The sequence below is a fragment of the Leptodactylus fuscus genome, chromosome 2 (assembly GCF_031893055.1).
Source record: "Leptodactylus fuscus isolate aLepFus1 chromosome 2, aLepFus1.hap2, whole genome shotgun sequence".
Taxonomy (NCBI): domain Eukaryota; kingdom Metazoa; phylum Chordata; class Amphibia; order Anura; family Leptodactylidae; genus Leptodactylus; species Leptodactylus fuscus.
Window position 1 is genome coordinate 126,217,858 of NC_134266.1, and position 23,791 is coordinate 126,241,648.

Sequence of the window (23,791 nt, forward strand, 5' to 3'; positions counted from 1 at the left end):
TCTTCTGGCTACCTTGGTTGTAACGGGTGGCTATTTGAGTCACTGTTGCCTTTCTATCAGCTCGAACCAGTCTTGCCATTCTCCTCTGACCTCTGGCATCAACAACGCATTTACGCCCACAGAACTGCCGCTCACTGGATGTTTTTTCTTTTTCGGACCATTCTCTGTAAACCCTAGAGATGGTTGTGCGTGAAAATCCCAGTAGATCAGCAGTTTCTGAAATACTCAGACCAGCCCTTCTGGCACCAACAACCATGCCACGTTCAAAGGCACTCAAATCACCTTTCTTCCCCATACTGATGCTCGGTTTGAACTGCAGGAGATTGTCTTGACCATGTCTACATGCCTAAATGCACTGAGTTGCCGCCATGTGATTGGCTGATTAGAAATTAAGTGTTAACGAGCAGTTGGACAGGTGTACCTAATAAAGTGGCCGGTGAGTGTATGTGTGCAAGCCGAGGTAAAATCTGAGCGTTAATAGGCAAATCCAAAATCAGTAATAATAGGAAATCCAGTGAACAAGCCAAGATGAGAAATACAGCAAACTAACAGAAATGATCAGTGCACAATAGCCTCATTAGTAACTAATAGAGATGATCGAACACTAAAATGTTCGGGGTTCGAAATCCACACACTGTTCGAACGGGTTTCAAACTCCATTATAGTCTATGGGGGGAAATGCTTGTTTCAGGGGTATGCAACATTTGATCAAATTCTACTTACCAAGTCCATGAGTGAGGGTCGGGCTGGATTCTTCTCCCTGCGCAGCATCCTCTTCCGGCCTTGAATTCACTCTGCTAAGCATCAGGCCTGGGCAGAGCTGACTGCGCATGCCCGCACTACAAGCGGACATGCGCAGTCGGCTCTGCCCAGGCCCGATGCTTGGCAGAGTGAATTCAGAGCCGGAAGATGCCACGGGGACGCTGCGCAGGGAGAAGACTTCTAAAGGTAAGAGAAGAACCAGCGTTGATTGGCAATGTATAGCATTCGGCCAATCAACGGTGATTCTGCATCGAACCTTAACTTCGAACAGCTGGTAGTATTCGATCGAGTACGAGTATTTTGAATACCGTAGTATTCGGTCGAACACCTACTCGATCGAGTACTACTGGCTCATTTCTAGTAACTAACAAATAACCAATTGCACATGACAAGCTCTGAACAGACTTTAAATATCCCTCCTCAGCTGCTGATTGGTTCATCACCTCGAAACTCTGAGCAACAGAGTCAGTGAAAGCTTCACATGTTGGCATGGCAACATTAAAACAAAAGCAGCAAGCAGTGTTATAGTGAGGAGAATACACACTGAGAAAATTAACAATGACATTTTATAAACACTTCATACTCCAAAGACATACAGATATGGAATTTAGATTGTGAGTCCTATATGGTATAGTGACTGCCAAAGTCTGTAAAGTGTTGCAGAATATATTGATGCTATACAAGTAAGAGCAATACAAAAATAAGATCCATAAAACATTGGGGTTTGCAGACATTCTGTTTTAGAGGGATAGTGGTGGTAATGAAATCCTCTAAATATATATTTATCGGATTTTTATTGAGCTTATATGTTATATGTGCCTATATATTTGAACTGTAGAGGAGAATTTTTATTGCATGATGAAGAATGTCAGTCAAAGCCACTTTGAGTATGACTTTTGACACCGTCATCTGGCTTGTACAAGCTACAAAAAAATGTATATCTTCCCCAGCTGGACACCCCATCTCATACATAATGATTAGAGATGAGTGAACTGGTTTGTAAAAAGCCGGATTACAAATTCATAAATCATTATTATGCTCTGAGGTCTCTACAAAGTACAATATGATACTTTAATATTCAAAAATTATAATCAGGCAGACTTAGGCTTGGTTCACATCTGCACATGGGTTTCAATTTGAGGGGTCCACTTGGGTACACATGAACGGAAACCTATTTTGCATAAAGAAGTGGTTAGCTTAGGAAACCCGTGGACCCCATAAACTATAATGGGGGCCGCAAGGTTTCCATTTTTCATGCAGATTGCCCATACGGAGATCGGGACCCAAGCCTTATCTCTAGATGCAGACTGTGTGTCAAAAATCAGTTAAAATGATTTCATTGTTATACTCCACCCAATGAACATTTGCTGTGGTTAGTTTTCATCAACTTTAGCCCATTGTGATATAAAAGTGTCAGAAGACACAGTGCGATGCATAGCAATTCATAGCTACAAACCAGTTAGATTCCTATGTCATACCATGTCAACTGCTGAAAGCACCTACAAAGCAAACATAAGTATGAGATACTGACTCAAGAAACAAGGATACAGCCTTGAAAGGATTGTCAAGAAAAGGCAATTTAAGAATTGGGGGAAGATTCACAAGAAGTGGACTGCAGCCAGCAAGTGTTTCAAGAGCCACCACACACAGACACATGCTCAGTGATCCAAAGTCTTGTTATCATATTAAAGTTAATTTTGCATTTCATTTGGCAATCAAGGTCCCAGAGTCTGGAGAAAAAGGGGACATATATACTATAGATACATATTAGTAGGTAACATTTCTGTATTGAAAATAATGTGATACTACCTGATATACTAACTTTTGGGTATTCATTAGTTGTAAGATATAATTATTAATGTTCAATGTAATAAACATGTGAAATAGATCATTCTGCATGTAATGAATCTATAGAATATGGGAGGGTTCACTTTTTGAATTGAATTAACAAAATGAATTAATTTTTCAAAGATATTCTAATTTATTGAGATACACCTGTAAGTATTGTCATTAAATATTGTTAGATTTTTCATGATTTACGATTTATATAAGCAGCCAAAGAAAGTTCTCTGAACTTTATTATAACTGACCGCATAGCAGTGAGAATTCTACATACTGGTGCCATTGTGAGTATATCTTAACTCTGCTAGGCCTTGAGCAAACATTAAGCATACAAAAAATGATAGTTTTTCCATGCAATGGGATTTACACAATATCATACCACTGACATTAAACCCAACTCAATGTTACAGCCTGAAGCACTTGCAGAAGGATAACAGAGCTTTCACAAGATACTATTATTCCTTTACTCAATGTGGTCAGGCTAGGCCAACTGTACCACTGACCATAATCCTGTCATTAGTCAACTGGGGATTGTATGGCACATTGTCTCATGAGCACAAAGTGATGAATGGATGACAAAATACAATACCCTGCAGCCTTCTTTTTACAATCTCATTAAGTGTAAGCTGTCTACATACCGACAGTACTGAACCAAGAGGTAAGATCTGTTGCTTGTACTACATCTTCTGTGTGTAGTATTTGTGTCTCTCTATCTACAGAAAATATCCATAAAATGGATGCATTATGTTATAAAACAAGACCATGAGTGTGTCTCCCTGTACTGAACTATCCAGTGTCAAACAAATCATACACTTCCCACGTACCCGTATGGTATCGAGAACAGCCACCAAACCGCACAAAAGAAATTCAGTAGACACGGACATCAAAGGAAAGTGCTTGCATTTATAAGACTTTTCTATGTATATTAGCATCCAAACCTTCCCTACTTATCTGCTCTTTTGAGGATTGAGCTATTATTATACCCTAGGAGGGAAATTCATAGGTCTCACTAAGCAGGTACTTAATGCAATTCTAAATTGAAGGAAATGACACACCTGACAAAAAAAATTGTGCACCTTAAGAAATGATGAATTTTCTACAATTGGGCATGTGCAGCACAGAATTGCTCTTATTATAAGCCAAAAGTGATCAAAATCAAGTGCTGCAATTTGATAAAAGAGAACATTTCATGTAAAATAAAGCTACACCTTGTGATCGCCAGATCTTTCTACAAAAGCTCAAAGGAGAAATACATGAAAATATACGCAGATAGTTTGTCATAGTTCTCCTCGTATCAGCGTTACAGTAAGTCTGTTGTGCTCCCATCTTGTCCTTGGTTCTGTCAATCTCACCATTACACTCAGGACATTATTAACATTATCTAATCCCTATCAATGTTATTAAAACATACAAAACAGCCTGTTAGGACTGGAGCTGGCACCTCTGCAGTAGTCCTGTGAGGTGACACTCCGGTCCTCACATGGTGCGGAGTGCTCGTTCCTCAAGGGTAAATGTCCTGCACTTCCGATCCTATATCTCTGCTCTTCCACTGCTCCTGCTCCCCTGGCTAGTCAGTCTTCTTCTGGGTGTTAGATTCTGACCTGCGTTTCTGGCGATCTCCTGGTGTTTGACTTTTGGCTTCCACTTCCTGAACCTTGCTTTCTGCCTGCCGACTCTGTACCTCTGCTCTCTCCTGTTGTGACCACCACTTGCCTTCCAAAACACTTCTCACTAATCTACATTTTGGTACCGCCTGATCTTCCATTATCGGCTTGCTGACTACTCTCTCATTTCACTCCTCTGTACTGCAATACCTCCTGTTGCCAACTGGACTGAATGACTATGAGTATATACCTTTTGGCACCGCCTGGATACTGTTTGCTACTGCACCATCTCCTGCTTCTGATTTTCCTGCAACCTCTGCATTTTCTCAGGTGAGTGATTTTGTATTTCTGGGCCTGCTGTCGCTTGTGGTGCACTGTGCTTCCTGCGCTCCCTGGGATGCTACCACTCCAGCCAATGGGAACAACTAAGTCCATCTCCACCAGTGAGGGCTCTGGTGAGGACCTCTGGAGGTTGGTTTCGAGAGGGCACCAGATGCTCAGTGCTGTGCAGAGGTGTCTGGTTTCTGGAGCTAATTATCTGTCTATACTGCATTTGGTTCACAACACAGCCATTTTATGCATTTTATGAGATGATATTGATGGAGATGGTGATTTAAAGCTGTATAATTTTGCTATGAGTACAAGCAGGTATAGACTATGAAGAATATAACATTTAATATCTATCTGTTGGAGAGTTGGAAGAGTAACTGTTGTTGTAAAGGACAGAGAAGAATGCTTCTATCTCCACTTCTCAGCTCCTTTCCTGGCTGCTAAACTGTGCAATCCACAGCCAGATTCTTCATCACTGGAGACCCACAGACAAATCAGGTTACAAAGAAGTCAATAGAAAGGGGAGTAGGAGGAGCTTAATGAGTGAGACATGGGCAAAAGTTCATGTTTCTACAGAAAACTGTAGGATTTCAGGCAATTTTTAGCAGTTTTCAGTCAGGATTTATCAGTACTGAGCTTTATAGGTGAGAATAAAGCTCTTTTGATAGATATATTACTGTAATTACTCAAGGATATCTGGGTCTCTCTGCGTTTGAATCATTCCCCTTCCTACCCCTGTGTCTATAAGGAAGGAAACACAATCTTTTCTTTGTGTTAACATCTTTCTCCCCCTACTAAAGAATTAGCATTTGGTGCTATCTGATGGCTGGGACTTTTTCTATACTAAAGCTGTGAGCAGTTGTAAATTTAATGCGTAACACCTTATACGGCATATGGGCTAATAAAGTGGGTAACATACTGTGGGAGCCAGTAAAGGGAATATTATACTGTGTATGTGGACCGGATAGGGGGATTTTTTGATCTGCAAATGGAGGCTTTGGCCTTTATTTTTAGTTAAGGGTCTCCATCACGCATCCTGTGTCTCCTTAACTAATGTTAGTGAAAGGTGTCGCATTGCACGCCGTTAGCATGCCCGACCACCTTTCCCAGTGGCAAAAATGGTGAACAGCATTTGACTCAAAGTTGCGGTCACAGTTTTATTTATGGTTTAAGATGAGCCAGTACTATTCGAAACGGCAGTTTCAAATAGCACGCACCCATAGGAATGAATGGACGCAGCTAGCACGCAGCCGGGGCCGGCGTCCTGCCACTTAACCCTCTGTGTGTCGGCTCCATCCATTCATTCCTATGGGTGCGTGCTATTCGAAACTGCCGCTTCGAATAGTACTCGCTCATCTCTATTTATGGTTTTTATGTGTTATTGTGTATGCTTTTTTTGTGAAACGAGAAATCTATAAATTATGGGGCCCATTTTAATAGTTTGCCTCAGGCAACAGAGAATATAGGTTCATCCCTGGGTATAAAGTGTCTAATAATTATGAATATGGCATATGATGTGACTGCGGATGCCAAAAGGGTAAAAAGTTATAGTAGTGAAAGTTTTAAAAGATTTTGTGTAGTAATGTGCTCATGTGTCAATGTGATACGAAAAGCACAAACAGTTTAACCAGTAGAACAGTAAAATAACTGGTGTTATAAGGTGATGAACAATTGCTTTATGGACAAAGACTTCAGGCTTTACTACGGATGCTGAATCATGGCTCACTATTCACAAACTAGGCATGTGACAGTGTAGAGATCAGACTGCTGACAATAGCTGCTCATTCACTATCACAAACCGCATTGTTTGTAGAATTAACCATGTTGCAATTACATTCATATAAAGCTTCCAATCTGAACACTGTATATCATCACAATAACAGCATGCTACTATATATTAATCTAAGCAGCCATTAGACATTACTATGTGAATATGAGGTTTCCATCTATCCTTTCATTTCCGACACAAAGAATATTGCTATCTTTGGAATATATCTTCAATTCTTGGCAGTGTTACTAGTGGTACTGATGGCTATCAAGACGCCTAGGATCTCTGTGCTTACCAACAAAGCATAAACATCTGAGCAGATCTCTATTCAAGCTCTGTCATGGAGCCACATACTGTAGAATTGTGGTTGTTTGGGGGCAGCATTTGAAGCATTCAGTATTGATAGGTGAATTACAGTGATCGCTATCTCTGTTACTTGTGGAATGTAGTATATATTATAAATGTGAAAGTTTGGATGTATGTGTGTATGTGTGATCACGCAAAAATGGATGAACTGAATTTGGATGAAATTTGGCACATAGATAGTTTGTAACCTCATTTAACACATAGGCTACTTTTTATAGCGGTAACTTACATGGCTTCATGACTGTTATGAATTTATGTTCATATACTATATTAAACTGCTCTTGCAGCAGCCTTATCTCAGTTAATTAGAGGCTGTTGATAAAGCCTGGTCTATTATCTCTCTGAGGGTGGTTTCACAGGGAGTTATGCTCCGCTCATTCAGATACGTAAACACGTGTCAAAGTGACCACTGTAAATCAGAATCTCATAGACTTCAATGTGTGGTTTAAAAGCCTCCCATTGAGGGGGCCACACGGTGGCTCAGTGGTTAGAAATGCAGCCTTGCAGCATCCCACCATGGGCAAAAAACCATCTGCAAGGAGTTTGTATGTTCTCCCCGTGTTTGCATGGATTTCCATCCCATATTCCAAAAAGACATACTGATAAGGAAAAATGTACATTGTGAGCCCTATGTGGGGCTCACAATCTACATTTAAAAAAAAAAAAAAAGCCTCCCATTGATTTCAATGTGTAGCGTGCGTAAGACTGGCACACATTGAAGTCTATGGGATTCTGTTCTACAGCGGTCACTTTGACACGTGTTTACGTGTTTGAATGAGCGGAGCGTAACTAAATGTGAAAGCAGTCTATGTAAACACACAGATAACACTGTGAGTCCATTGTGTACACGTATTTGCATATTATCTGATCTGCTTCAGGCATGTGTGCTGACACACTGGATGGGAAAACACCTTTAATCCAAATTAGCAGTTTGCCAATTTTAAACATACCGGGAAAAAGAAAATCTAATTTGTCGCAAAATTCTAAAACAAAGAGATCTATGAAGGTAAACAGAAGTCAAAAGAGGTCTCCTCAAGCGGAGTTGAGGTGTATCATTGATGCCAACAACACACTCATTATATGGCATTCCAATAAGCTGCAGAGATGCCAGAACAATCACAGGGATGGTGTGCTGAATATAGGCGGACCATCGATGCCAACAACATGCAGACGAAGTCACGTGCAGAGGCTAGTATATCTATATCTACCTATCTATCTATCTATCTATCTATATGGAATAAATGGATGGAATCATTTTATGTGGCAAGAATTAGACCTTTTTTTCGTTCTGCTGGAGATTAATTTAGGATTCTAGCAAGCAGCACTTTTCTTTCCACATTTTTCATGCGGAAACCATTTTGACCTCATTAGTCTTTAGGTCCATGTGGTTTCCTTAGGTAACCGCTTTTTAATGCATATAGGTTTCTGTTCGAGGGGTCTCCAAACAGAATCCATGAATGGAAACCTGAATGCAGATGTTAATGGGGCCTAAGATTTGTTTTGTCTATATGGAAGTTAATTTTTGATGTTCTACTCCTGTCCAAAACCAGTGTTTCTCATGACAGACTTATATATAACATAGTAGCATCAGAAAATGCCTAAAATGTCCGATAAAATATTGGCAACTATAATTCTGTCACTATAGAGGTAGCTAATATTTATTTGCTGTCATGCTGTCAAAGAGATTTTATTTTTGCAATGGAATAAAAGTAATGGCAACATAATAGCAGATTAGAGTATTAAATATATGGTACCATGGCTAATGCATATTAAAAATTTATAGGAATGAGAATGCCAGATAAAAAAACGCAGAGATGAAAACAAATCTAACAAACAAAACAAGTTTTACGTTTTTTTTCTTTTTAATAATTCAGTAATAGGCAGCCATTGTGTGTCGGAGCAAGGATTTTTCCTTCTATAAACCCATAGACAGATCAATCATGCTAGAGCTTCATTCAGAATGAAGAGTCTTAGCTGTATATTTAAAGGAATCCAGAGAGGTGGCTTAAACTCTGCTTTTTATGTCATTTAATGACCATATTGACTGCTGTGCTCGCGTCTGCAGAAGATAAATACACTTGAATCCTCTTTATACTTCTGATTAAATGCGTATTAAAAAGGGTAAACGTTAATGAAATAGAGCTAAAGGGATTTACTAGACACCAGGGAAATAGCCTAACAACATCTCACAGGTAATGAAAACAAATCTTTATTCTGCTATAGTTTGCATTTATGTAATATAAAACAAGAAAGTACTGTCATCTAAGATTTCACATGACAACTACGAATGAGTGAACTCCATATCTACACCATAACATCAGCTATGAAAATACATGTATAACTGCATTTAGAAGACTCAGTCCCTTTTCGTACAAATAAAAAATGTACAAACATAAAACTAATATAAAAGTTCTTTGCTTTGGAAGTTTGTGGTTAGAAAGTCCCCTGACTATACACTAGTCATGGGAGGTCCTGCTCCAGTTATCACCTCTAATCTGATAGATTACTAGTGTTCAAGTCCCCTGCACCACCACCTGGAGGCATAGTCAAGTATTAAATGGTGCTCTTTGAAATCAATGCACTATTCATCTAAGATATTCTAAGGTTATACTGTGTCTTCTAAAACAAGGGACAATGGAGGAAATTTATCAGTCAATAAAATTGTTGCAGATGTTGCACATGGCTCTTTCTTGCATTAAACATGCCCTACATTCTCCTTTCTGCCCCTCGTTTGCCAAATTGTTCAAATGTGCTCCTACTCATGACTACCTCCGTTTCACTTTCCCTCCAGGGCACAACAGCGATGCACTGGACCCCTGGATGGCTGAATGGGAAGCGAAGGCAGCTGTGAGCAGGAATGGGGATCAGTAAGTAAATAGGACCCATTACTTGCTTGAGTTACTCCAGCAGGTAACAGCCTATTAAAAAAAAAAAAACTGGTTCCCACTAGAGTCGCAGGCGCCGGGGACCTTAATGCTCATGATCGTGGACATTAGTGATCATGTGTGACATTAGTGTCAGGTATTTGTTGTACAATACAGCAAAGACTCGTTGGCTATGGCGGCTACTCAGCTCCTGAGCATCCTCCATATTTGAATACCTGACATCCTACTTACTATTATGGCAGATGTCGGGAAGGGGTTAAAAATCTAAAAATGAATAGTGTGTTTTACATGTGATTTAAAAAAAACAAGAAAAAATATATGGAGGATTTAGGGTTTGAGAAGCTTGGAAAAAAATTCAGCACCTATACCCCCAATATTTGACTTCCTGCGTGGTTGTTCCTAGTGTATGAAAACTCTATTCTGAAGACTTATGTGACTATTGTCTATGTACAGCATAAGGCAGACTTTTCAGTGTTTTTCTACTGAGGCCTCATCAACCAGAACATTAATGGTCAATATCAAAGTAAACATTATTTTGCTTTTCATTTTTCTCCTGAGCCCTATATAATATATAAATAAGCCCAGATCAGCTCTAGTTATATTTCTAAGTCAGAAATGTTGCAGCAAGAGTAAGATTTACAGCAGAAGAGATCATCACACCGTATGACACCTCTACTCTACGTCTTCTTTGTACAGGGAAGAGAAGACCAGCTGACTCCACTCACGGGGAGGAACAGTCTCCTCTCCACCCATACTCTCTAAGTCAAGATCATACCATCACTAAAGCACTCATTCCCCAGTGGCTCACTTCATTAAAAGAAATATACTGTACATATTAACATTAATGCTGATTCTCAAAGGCACATACGTGCATGTAAACTTTTGTACTACTACTTTTTGTATTTTGTTAATTTTTCTTAACGAGATACAAACTTTTGTTTCATGGTTGCTACCCCTGTATGCCCAAGTTTTGCCAAGTTTTTCAAATCTTACTTTTTCTTAATCTTCTTAGTTTAGGTTAGGATGCCAGCAAGTACTGAACTAAGCCATGCCCTCATTTACAATTGTATATTGTTTAGTAAGAAAAGGTTTGCATGAGTGCCTTGTTATAATGGAACAAGTTGTACTTGGACAAAAAATTCTGTAAAATCAGTAGAAATGAGTGGGATCCAGGGGAGTCAAGAATTATGTGTATTCAAAGACCTTGAATGAATTCCTAAATGTTCAAAATCTATGACTAAATCTTTGGTATGCAAAGTAGAAAAACACATTAATATCTTGATGCCGTAAACCAGTTTACTAAGCATTGCCTGAGATAAATGGTTTGACATTCTTCTACTTTATCATGTTCATAATGGAATATCTTATATTTGTAGCTTTGCTGGATAATGACAGTAAAGAAGACCTTCCATAAGCATCAGCGTCTCTAATAAAGCAGTCGATTCCTCACATTAGCTGTCTGAACTTTCCAGAATGTTGTCTTATAGAAATTGAGTGCATCTGCATCATCAGATGTTATTCTGTTTTGCAAGTGACTTCCATCTGTTGCGATCAAATATGGAACAAACGAGGCATTCTCGTCTCTGATTACTTTTCTGTGATTCCTGCTCCATCAGGGACTGCTTTCCAAAGCAAGTGTGGAAGTTATAAATGTTCTGCACATGCTTCTAGATTTCACTTTAGCAGCTGACATACGTCTTGTTAGTTGTGTTAAAAATGACACTTGATTATGATTTTTTAATACACACAATTTACTCATAACAGAATAGAGTATCTCATTTTTTGGAGTAGAAAATAAATTTTCACAAACTCACTTTTATATAAACCTTAAGAAAAATGTTTCACTGTTTGACCCAAGCTTGGCATTTTGTGGCTTGGGTTTGGGCAAGAAAGGGACAGATAAATCATAAAACATAAAACTGGTGTACATAACTGGTGAAACCTAAGGCCCTATTCACATCCGTATTTGGGTTTCCATTCATGGAGTCCACTTCAAGAGCCCCCAAACGGAAACCTATACCCTTTAAAAAGCAGTTACCTAGGAAACATGTGGACCCCATAGACTATAATGGAGTCCATATGGTTTCCGTTCAGTTTCCACACAAAACATATGAAGAGAAAACTGATGCTTGCAGGACTTATTTCTCCACATGTTTCGTACAGAAACCACATGGACCCCATTATAAAGTATGGGGTCCACGTGTTTTGCCAGGTAACTGCTTTTTAATGCGCATAAGTTTCTGTTCGAGGGATCCTCAAGCGGACTCCGTGAACAGAAACTGGACCACAGATGTGAATGGAGTGTAAACCAGCTCCAAGCATGTATAGGTTTCAAATTCTGTTACATGGACCAACCAAGATGCACAAAAAATATTAAGGATCAGTAATCAAAGCGTTTATGTAAAATTGGCCAAATATGAAATCTATGTGCTTGGTGGACTTTTCTCTTCACCTGTTTAAGTGTAAAAACATCGGAAACTTGATGGACACTCGGAAGACCCCACGTGATCCGCGAGTAGCCACTGTTTTAGCAGTCAGACTCTTCGTCATTAAGGTTCCATAGCGGATACGAATGATGAAGAGCACACCGCAAGTGTGAACAGAGCGTAAGACTCACCCACCTACCTGTGCCTTTTTTATTGGGCAGATTGGCTCCATGTTCTGGGTGACTGCTACTCCTTATAACTACACCCCACTGTTTGTATGTATTGTAGAAAAACACAGTTTTACTAGTTAAAAATGGTTTAACTAGTATTGCAGTATTTTTTAAAGCTGCATTATTGTGTCAGGTAAGAAATATAAAAAAAGAAAAAACTTGATAGTCTTCAGTAGTTGGTACCTTTTTAATGGCTAACTAATAGATTGATGTTAGCCATTAGTTAGCCAATAGTGAGCCATTCAAAAGGTATCAACTACTGAAGACTATCAAGTTTTTTCTTTTTTTATATTGCCTTCCCACTGGCTAACACTGTACGAGAACAAACATTTTCCTTGTGTCAGGTAAAAAATATATATACTTATAAATTATATCAAAGCTTATTCTGATGAATTGCTGCTCTCTTTATAATCCTTCCTAGTCTACATTTAATAATTTGGTGATGTGAATCATAATATATATATATATATATATATATATATATATATATATATATATATATATATGTATTGTACCTTTTATCATAATGCACATACATAATTAAGTAGAGTAAAGAATTCTGCAAAAGTCACTGAAGGCATTGGGGAAGACATTATCATGCCCTCTGCACTCACTCAGCCTCCTGATTAGGAATCTCAGTTACAACAAACCCAGAGATTAAGACTAATTAGTTTAGCTTCTGGTAGAGATTTCATCTGGGAGCAGCTGTCTGAAGAACCGCAGCTTGAAAACCAAACATCCAATGATCCTTAACATTTGCTGTGAAGCTGTATCAAGCTTCTAGTACCTATGTATTGTAGTATAGCACATGCCAATTTCAGGATAAAATTCATTTGTGTTTTTTTTTTTTTTTGCTTTTTTTAAAGTACTGACACTTAAATATGTATTAAAATATCAATGGGGATACAACCATTGGGGATAATCATAAGAATACAATAAAATAACTAAAAAACTAATTATGATAAGCCCTTATGTAACTTTCTATTATACACCATTGTAATGAGCGAACATTAGATTATATGGGTCCACAGAGATGGATCAAACTATTTCACACAAAATCTGTATAAATTATGAGAAGCACTAGAATCAACTAGGACCTTTGTATCACCAGGTATCTGAGCCCTGGAACTTCATAGAAGTTAACCCCCATGAAAATATTGGGAGAGACAGAAAATTATATGCTAATTTGTAGTGGAGAAAGGCATCATATTCCACCATATTATATTGGGCATCCCTTACCCCGAGTCTGGGGATAGCCAGTGCAGTGGGAGTTGCTTCAGTTGTCTGTTACCAGTTCACACAGTAAAGTTCCATCTTGGTTCAACTGCATTAATGCCTGCTAAGTCGTTCCTGTTCTTAGCATCATGGTCATTCTGAAGACCACCAGATGACTCAGGGAAAGAGAGGACCCCTTGCAAACTTTTTAATGACTTGCTCAGTTGGATTGTTTGTGAACACTGCGTATGTCAGTTCAGGATTATATTCAGCAAGTGAAAGAAATTAACATACCTTATTAAAGTACTAAACATTCATAACACATGAAAGTAAATGTGAGAAAATCCTAGGAATATGTGAATTCAAAATGTGCACTTTGTTGTAAATATTCCATCATTTAGTGAGATCCATATGTTTGTAAGCTACTGAGCATTTACAAATGGACCGCAATGGGGAAAATTACAGAAGAAATGCAGAAACTAAACATCTTGTGATGGATATGGATACACTGTCCAGGACTGACCAATCATTGTCACTTTTAGTCTCTGTCCGAGACCGCTTTCTGTAGGTAAATCTGGTAAATCACCCCTCCCTTGGTCCCCTGGTGCACTACACAGCACTATTATTAGTTAGAGAGACATTTTGGACCTGACAGACTCCCTTTAAAGTGTAAGACCAATCCAACTGTGTAAGAACTGCATTCTCCTAACAATAGCAATTAGAAGGCTCCTAAGCAATCCATAATTCAAAGCAATGCAGTTTTCAAGTGCAGCTCAATAGCGGGAACTGAATGTCACTCTGATGGTGGCTTTTCCAAGGATTTAATTACATTAAATGTTATGACAATAATAATAGTAATCAAGAAGGATTAAGCAGATGGTGACTATTGACCATGATGATAAAGAAGGCATTAATTTACTACTTTTAATGGGCTTATCAAAACCGATTGTGGCTATAAACATTCATTACAAAATCAATCAAGAGTGAGCATTCAATCAAAGCTCTTTTTAGATGAGCACTTAGCACCCTCTTCCACTGTATTTCCAAAGATGAAATGATCTCCTTGTCTTTCATTATGACAAGATGATAAAATATGGTAAATGTGGGACTGTTTTACAGAACAACTCATAGGCTAATACATTATGTATGGAAAACATAATTGGAGGGGTCTGCGTAGTAAAAATTTATCCACATGCATAGTAATACAGCACTATAGTATACTACTTATTAAAGGGCTTTCCTGGGATTCATCTTTTTTTTCCCCAGAAACAGGGGAATAACATTCATTGGTTGTATGTGCAATACAGCAATACTAACAATACTGACACAGCTCGTGTACAGATGTGACACCATTCTGTATGTAATTTTTTTTGTCCTGGACAAATCCTTTTAAATCTAGTTTTTGTTGAGATATTTTATGGAAAGTACGATAACATCATACACCATAAAATTCCTCATCACATGAATTGTCAGTCAAGTAGCGAAGTATATATTAAAACACAAATAAAAAAGTTATTAGTATTATTGTTAACCATTCACACAAGTAACATCATACTGTACCCTATATCTACACAAGACAGTCATGCTGATAGATTTCCAGGACGCTGTGATCAACATTTCCATGTGAAGGGTCCTTACTAAACTCCTAGCACATTGACCTCTAAAGCAATACTCTAATATATAAGGATACTGCCAAACACAATCATCAATTTTATGTATAAGGTTAGCATATTCTGCCAGAAATGTACAAAATAATGTCACCACAAGCCTTCTATTGCCATTGGTTAAAGAAAATAGAGAAAAAAAGACAATTGCACATTTGGAAAAACAAAGTCCACATGGTAAGTCCCCACTTTCTAGGTTGTTCCAGTATAAAATATTATTGTACTTGTAAATTGAAGGACTACAATTTAGAATTTTCCCATGTATGTCAGTTCTATTAGATTCCATACACATGGGCCATACACAATTGTTACGCCAAAGAGGACCTTCCACCACCTCCAACAACTTCACCTCTACACACCCTTCAGTAGATGCTCACTCCACTGGTTCTGACACAATTGGGATCTTTCTCTAGCTCCAACTATTCAAACTGGAGCCTCTTAAGCAGCACCTATTAAAGGATGTGAAGAACTGGACTTGGTGGAGTTCTATGGTCTGAATGTCAATGTTTTAAAGTGGCTTGTTCAATTATACCAAAAAAAATAAATATATTAAGACATTTGCAAACAAATATTTTAAGTTGAACTTGTCATGTTACAGTACCTGCATTATTTGTGGAGATGTTAATTTCAGCAAACTGTTTGGTGTACATACTAAAATCAGAAACTCCATTTACAGATTCCACGCGGATGGTGTAATTCATATGGGGCAACAGGTTGACCATTGTAACTGTCCGATCCACTAATCCAATCTGTTGGGGGACATAACCAATGCTGCTCCCACAAGGCTCACATTGTTGAAGGATGATGGAGCAACGGTCACAGAAGATATTGTAGGTAAGATCACCCCTGCCTCCCGTATCCAGCGGCGCACTCCATTCTAAAACTAGCGTTGTTTGTTTCATTAAATATATCAGTTCCCTTGGTGCAGAAGGTGGTCCTAGAAAAAATAAGTAAATTACATCTATGCCTAAGAGTAAGCATATACAAACATTGATGTGTGGATTTACAAAGCTAAATGTACCATTGTTTTTGGCTCAGTTTAATGGCATGTATAAAGTACTGTGCAAAAGTTGTATAAGGAAAAATATCTTTGTACCATGTTAGCCAGTGGATATGAAATATATATAAAAAAAAATATTTTTTTAAATAATTTTTAATTAATTCAAACCGACATATGATTAGAGCAGAGAATTGACCTCCCTGTGCCAAAACACTTCTGCAATCAAAATCATAATATCATCAATGACATGAAGATCCTGGTTTTAAGAGGAAATTTCAAAAGCAGAAAACAGAAGGATATGGGAATATAAACTCAAGATGAGCTTTCACACACTCCAAAGGGGGCTAAACCAGTCACAGGGTTTTATGATGTTTTACAACAACTACACACCATGTGACTGATCAAAGGAATCATAAACTCAGAGAACCTTTCTGTAAACTGATATATATATACAGTCCTATGAAAAAGTTTGGGCACCCCTATTAATCTTAATCATTTTTAGTTCTAAATATTTTGGTGTTTATAACAGCCATTTCAGTTTGATATATCTAATAACTGATGGACACAGTAATATTTCAGGATTGAAATGAGGTTTATTGTACTAACAGAAAATGTGCAATATGCATTAAACCAAAATTTGACCGGTGCAAAAGTATGGGCACCTCAACAGAAAAGTGACATTAATATTTAGTACATCCTCCTTTTGCAAAGATAACAGCCTCTAGTCGCTTCCTGTAGCTTTTAATCAGTTCCTGGATCCTGGATAAAGGTATTTTGGACAAACAGTTCAAGTTCAGTTAAGTTAGATGGTCGCCGAGCATGGACAGCCCGCTTCAAATCATCCCACAGATGTTCAATGATATTCAGGTCTGGGGACTGGGATGGCCATTCCAGAACATTGTAATTGTTCCTCTGCATGAATGCCTGAGGATTTGGAGCGGTGTTTTGGATCATTGTCTTGCTGAAATATCCATCCCCGGCGTAACTTCAACTTCGTCACTGATTCTTGAACATTATTCTCAAGAATCTGCTGATACTGAGTGGAATCCATGCGACTCTCAACTTTAACAAGATTCCCGATGCCGGCATTGGCCACACAGCCCCAAAGCATGATGGAACCTCCACCAAATTTTACAGTGGGTAGCATGTGTTTTTCTTGGAATGCTGTTTCTTTTTGGACGCCATGCATAACGCCTTTTTTATAACCAAACAACTCAATTTTTGTTTCCAAAATGAAGCTGCCTTGTCCAAATGTGCTTTTTCATACCTCAGGCAACTCTATTTGTGGCGTACGTGCAGAAACGGCTTCTTTCTCATCACTCTCCCATACAGCTTCTATTTGTGCAAAGTGCGCTGTATAGTTGACCGATGCACAGTGACACCATCTGCAGCAAGATGATGCTGCAGCTCTTTGGAGGTGGTCTGTGGATTGTCCTTGACTGTTCTCACCATTCTTCTTCTCTGCCTTTCTGATATTTTTCTTGGCCTGCCACTTCTGGGCTTAACAAGAACTGTCCCTGTGGTCTTCCATTTCCTTACTATGTTCCTCACAGTGGAAACTGACAGGTTAAATCTCTGAGACAGCTTTTTGTATCCTTCCCCTGAACAACTATGTTGAACAATCTTTGTTTTCAGATCATTTGAGAGTTGTTTTGAGTAGCCCATGATGCCACTCTTCAGAGGAGATTCAAATAGGAGATCAACTTGCAATTGGCCACCTTAAATACCTTTTCTTATGATTGGATACATCTGGCTATGAAGTTCAAAGCTCACTGAGGTTACAAAACCAATTTTGTGCTTCAGTAAGTCAGTAAAAAGTAGTTAGGGGAATTCAAATCAATAAAATGATAAGGGTGCCCATACTTTTGCACCGGTCAAATTTTGGTTTAATGCATATTGCACATTTTCTGTTAGTACAATAAACCTCATTTCAATCCTGAAATATTACTGTGTCCATCAGTTATTAGATATATCAAACTGAAATGGCTGTTGCAAACACCAAAATATTTAGAACAAAAAATGATTAAGATTAATAGGGGTGCCCAAACTTTTTCATAGGACTGTATATATATGTTGTTTTTTTTTTTTTACTGTTTATTTCCATGTACTGCTTTCCATCAATTTTGTATCTGTAATTTTGGTTTTTTTTCTCCTATCTACAGGATGTGGTTGACAAGGCGCCATTCCATAGCACTTCCGAAAGTGAAAGTAATGAGATTAGCATGGCAAGTGGCCGCATCTGAAATACATGGCCTATTAATAAAGTGGCTCAAATTATCACATATATAGAGCTGTTACAGATGCTAAATAGCCATCCTAGATGCCCTACATTGTGAGTAATAATTTTCTGTTATAATAGGACTATATGGAACGATTGTACACACTGGTGTGTGAGTGTAACGTACGGATGGCACAGTGGTAAGAGGATATTTTTCTGCTGTATATTGATTTGCTCTTTTAGAGGACATATTGCATTTTGATGGATCAGTTTGTTGCCATCCATAGTGAGTTTAGTGGTCGACTGCCGTCCCTGTTAACCTCAACAACAAGAAATATCATTGCATGGAGAATATTACAACTTACTTGTACATGCAGTAGAAGGTGAATCCAAAGGAGATCGGTAGAAGTTCTTCTCACATGTGCAGACGGTTGATGACTCTAGATTTGTGTAGCTATTCTGAGGACAAGGAACACAGATCTGGAGGCGACTGGACATCTTATAAAATCCAGGGGGGCAAGCTGTTGTGACAAAAAAAAAAAAAAATACAATGAAACTTCCTGTAAACAAAGCAATAAATACATTTAATTATAGTACTAGTTTTTCATTCACAGAAATAATTATTTAAAAAAAAAAAAACGTGAAGTGGATCACCTTCATTAAGATTGGTGTTATTATGTTCTTTTACACAATGGCTGGTTGATACAGAGGATTGCCTAAACTGATACATTAAACTATCAAACCATTAACTCCATCAGATTTGAAGTTTGGTCTGTACATTTTTGAATAGATATATGAATATTCCATGCATATAAGTGTAATAACTTTTTATTATACAATAATTATGCTTTAATACTGTAACATAAATGAAGACTTGCAAAGTTTTTTTTGTTTTTTATATTTTATAACCACTGGCTAACACGGTACCAAAACACCAAAACAAACATTTTCCTTGTAACATAAATGGGCAGATTTACTAAGTAAAATTTGCCAGAATCCTTTCTCAAATTGAACCAGAATCCTGGCTCACATATAGTGTACCACATTAAACACTATGGCTCCTCAACAAGAAGCATTGCTTGGAGGGAAAAAGTGTAGATTAGATTAGCAGAATGGGATACAGTTTAATATTGGCACAAAAATATTCTCAAGTAGGTTAACCAAGAAGTGGCCTAAAGTTAGAGAAAAATGTCTAACCATGCACCAAATTATCCCGAATGAGCCACTGTGATATAATTGCTGAATCCACTATAGCTTTAGACTATCTAAATATAACAGGAACATTTTATCCCCTTGATACATGCCAGTTCTTTGCCTCCTTTAATCTGGCACAGTGGATTTTTTTCTCTAACCCTCACCATTCCTGAGCAATGAGTGCAGTTAGCTTTGGTACCTATGGTGTTTAAGCTCTGTATTGTCATGTGGATGACATCAGGCAGGAGCAGACAAGGAGTGTGATTTTGACATCTGATACTGTTAGCCTCTAATTGGACAGTGTCAGAGAGCAAAAACATAAAATTCCAGCACTTATATAGAAAAAATTACAAAAATTAACTTTTAATATTCATAGGGGCGATACGATGGCTCAGTGGTTAGCACTGCAGCCTTGCAGTGCTGCAGTCCTGGGTTTGAATCCTGCCAGGAACAACATCTTCAAGGAGTTTGTATCTTCTCCCCGTGTTTGCATGGATTTCCTCCAATACTACAAAGACATACTGATAGGGAAAAAAAAATCATTGTGAGCCCTATATGGGGCTCACAATGTACATAAAAAAAACCTTTTAATCTTCATTAGAGATGAGCGAGTAGTACTCGATCGAGTAGGTATTCGATCGAATACTATGGTATTCGAGATACTCGTACTCGATCGAGTACCACTCGCTGTTCGAATGTAAAAGTTCGATGCAGAACCAGCATTGATTGGCCGAATGCTATACAGTCGGCCAATCAATGCTGGTTCTTCTCCTACCTTTAGAAGTCTTCTCCGTGCAGCTTCCCCGCTGCGTCTTCTGACTCTTCATTCACTCTGCCAGGCATCGGGCCTGGGCAGAGCCGCCTGCGCATGTCCGCTTGTAGTGAAGGCATGCGCAGTCGTCTCTGCCCAAGCCTGATGCCTGGCAGAGTGAATGAAACGCCAGAAGACGCCGCGGGGATGCTGCAAGGAGAAGACTTCTCGGAGGATCCAGCCCGACCCTCACTCGTGGACTTGGTAAGTATAATTTGATCGAACGTTTCCTACCCCTGAAACGAGCATTTCCCCCCCCCCCCCATAGACTACAATAGGGTTCGATATTTGATTCGAGTAGTCGAATATTGAGGGGCTACTCGAAACGAATATAGAACTTCGGACATTTTACTGTTCGCTCATCTCTAATCTTCATATTAAAAGAAAAACAATGCATGGGAAAAACTGTGGTAAATTATCACTTATGCATTGTATATGCATTTCGAGGTTATGCGCCTCTTAATCTTAGTGATGTGAGTGGGTGCTGGAATTTTATGTGTTTGTATTTTTGGAAACTATGTGCCTGTGAGCGCAAGGTTCCAATTTTTCCATGCATTGGTCAGCATAGATGTTTCAAGATTGTAAGATATGAGTGAGCTGTATAGATTTTACCTAGTGATTTCAATCTTTGCAATGTAAAAGTTGAAAGCCACAGGGGGTCCCAGACAAATCTGCAGTAGAGCCACAACATAAATCACCCAATTTTGTATAATACAAGTTGCAAGATATTTCTAGTAATGCAAAACAAACAGACGTGTGTTTCCATTCTCTAAGCCCATACATTCTGTTAAAAAGCTTTCAGTTTGTAACAATGGTAAATTCACTATGCCACTGGTTAAGGGACAATATGTACATGTCAATTTAACATAACACTGAACTTATATGTAAGCGCAAGTTCCATACACTGCTGCCTGCTATTCCAAACTCCAGAGCTGCGTACAATTTATATCTCCCCATCCCATATTTCTCCAAGTCACGTTTTCACTAGTTATTCTCTCCAACCATGACGTAAGGGCAGATAGGTTAACTGGCTTCCTATAAAGTTAGCCTAGAAGCATATTTGTTTCTGGGAACTGAAAAGTATATTATTAAATTTTAATCACACTGCACTGCAGATCTGGGCTTCTCTTTTCTTTATTTATAGAACTTGCTAAGAGGGTACCACCTGTGATAGAGATGTTTTATAAGGTGTGCATTAAATGCTAAATATTTCATATAAAAATGTTGTGTCATTCTTGCTTTAAAAATTGTTGAAGAGTTTAAAGGTTCTTAGCAATAAAATTATTATTATTATTATTATTATTATTATTATTATTATTTAATTTTTGTCATTTAACACTACTGTAATGTCTTATTCAGTGTGGCAGGAGAATCGCTGCATTCTCACGATTTACATAATCACACGTTAAGATGAGAAGGATACCACAAGAGCTAGTATGGCTTTGTAGAAGAGAAGTTTGATAAAAGGTCATAAATACACATATACACCATAAAATATACATTATTTCTTGAAAGCTTCTTGATGACCTAAGGTGACATCTTCAGTAATTTCCCCTGCTTTCCCATCATATATGTTTGTTTGTATCAAGAATGCATGTGTCCTCCCTGAGAACAAAAGTATTGGACATGTAAAGTTCAACATGCCCAATCCTTATTCCCTTCTATTAGTCAGTTACACTGCTATACACATTAAATACTGTAGTTGCCAAGCTCCTCCAAAATCTGCAGGGTCAGTTTCTATTAACTTAGTATTTTTCAGCAGACTTACGTTCTGTTCACATCTGTGTTGGAATCTTGGTTACAGAATTCTTCAGATTTGGTAGAAAAACTAGTGCTGTATACAGGGATATTCTTCCTATTAAAGTGAAAAACACTATTTCCTTATTGGATGCTCTGCAATATTGGCCTATGTATCAATGTCAACTCTGTTCTGTTTGCAGCTCAATGCAAGCCTGCTGCATCAAGCCAGAGATCAGCTGCATGGTGAGGGGGGCTTGATAAATATAGCCTTTTTATATTTATGAAACAACTGTGCACAACAGCAGTGCATTGAGGTGCATTATACTACTTGGGACCACTATGGAGGATTCTACTGCATGGATCCATTGGAGAGTCTTATACTGTTTGTGCCACTGTGGAACATTATACATTGTGTGACCATTGGGGAGTATTATAATGTGTGAGGGCCACTACATTTTCACACTTGGCTTCACACTGTTAAGGGTACATGTTTCACCTGTAAATTTCAAAACTGCACATGCAACCTTTTATGGTTAGATGAAAGACCATTAAAAGCAGCAGCAAGAAATTGGCTGATAACTATAAGCAGTAGAGGCAGCTATCTACAACTAGCACACCTCTGTGAGCCAAGACAGACCTCCAGGTGCCTTCACCAGAGGTTGCCGCATGGAGAGATAGTCTTTGCTGGATCTGGGGATCTGAATTGCTGCAGAAACCAACACAAAGTCCAGAAAACTTACAAAGATGCAGGAAAGTCATACTTAAAGTCCATTCACACGGAGTAACATGCCGCCGTGACCTGGCACGTATATGGCATGTGAGATTTTGAGCGCTGTAAAAGCTCCCATTGATTTCAATGGGAGCCTGGATCGTATACGCCACGTTATTTTGTGCAAAATCACGTCCGCAAAATAACGTGGCGTATACGATCCAGGCTCTCATTGAAATCAATGGGAGCTTTTACAGTGCTCAAAATCTCACACGCCGTATACGTGCCAGGTCAGGCGGCACCTTACTCCATGTGAATGGACCCTAAGAGTCAAAACCAGAAGAGCACATATTAAGCAGAGACAAAATACAAAAGCCAGATCTGGGAAATAAGCCAAGGGTCACAAATCCAGACAGGAAGGTCACAACAGAATCAAGCGGTAAAATCGAGGAGCAAGCCAGTAGCCAGAGATCAATCAAGAATACACCAACAGTCAGAGCCAAACTGGTGAGCAATGAAAATTATAAATTAGTCGGCACCTGAATCAAAAAGTTGTGGTCATATAAAAGGCCTTTTCAGCTGCTGATAGGTCAAGAATACAACTGAAAGAATACAACTGAAAAGCTTCCCTAGGTTGTCAGCAGCTGAAGAGATACTCCTGACATAACCATATGCAAATTACCTTTTTTTATATTTTGGTAAAAGTTTTTTGAATGCCTCCCCCCAGGGATTTTTCCAGTGGTGGGCTAAAAGGTTGGGAACACAGGAACAGAATCTTAGTGAAGGCCACTCCAGTGACATTTAAAGGTATTCAGATATTGAGCAGCTTTTCTCCTACTGTGACAATGCCGACATCACTACACAGTTAACATTCTGCTGTAAAAATGTGCAGCTTTTTAGTATCTGAATTGCATGCAAAAACTTAATCAATTTATACTGCTAACACTTTCAAGCAAGGACAGTGTGTGAATGCTCCTCATTTCAAGCTCCAAAAGCCAGTTTATTCACAAATAGCAAGAATAATGGT

At 38.5% G+C, this 23,791-nt stretch overlaps 1 protein-coding gene across 2 annotated transcripts in view; it reads right to left on the reverse strand.

Annotated features, from left to right (window-relative positions):
* The window catches only part of EPHA10 (EPH receptor A10), a 589,871-nt gene that overhangs the window by 270,667 nt on the left and 295,413 nt on the right, over positions 1-23,791 (reverse strand). For both annotated transcript variants that reach the window (XM_075264483.1, XM_075264482.1), the window contains exons 4-5: positions 18,676-18,831; positions 15,694-16,029 (exon numbers count right to left, since the gene is read on the reverse strand). In XM_075264483.1, the coding sequence (XP_075120584.1) occupies positions 15,694-16,029; positions 18,676-18,831 (492 nt within the window). The remainder of the gene's footprint in view (positions 1-15,693; positions 16,030-18,675; positions 18,832-23,791) is intronic.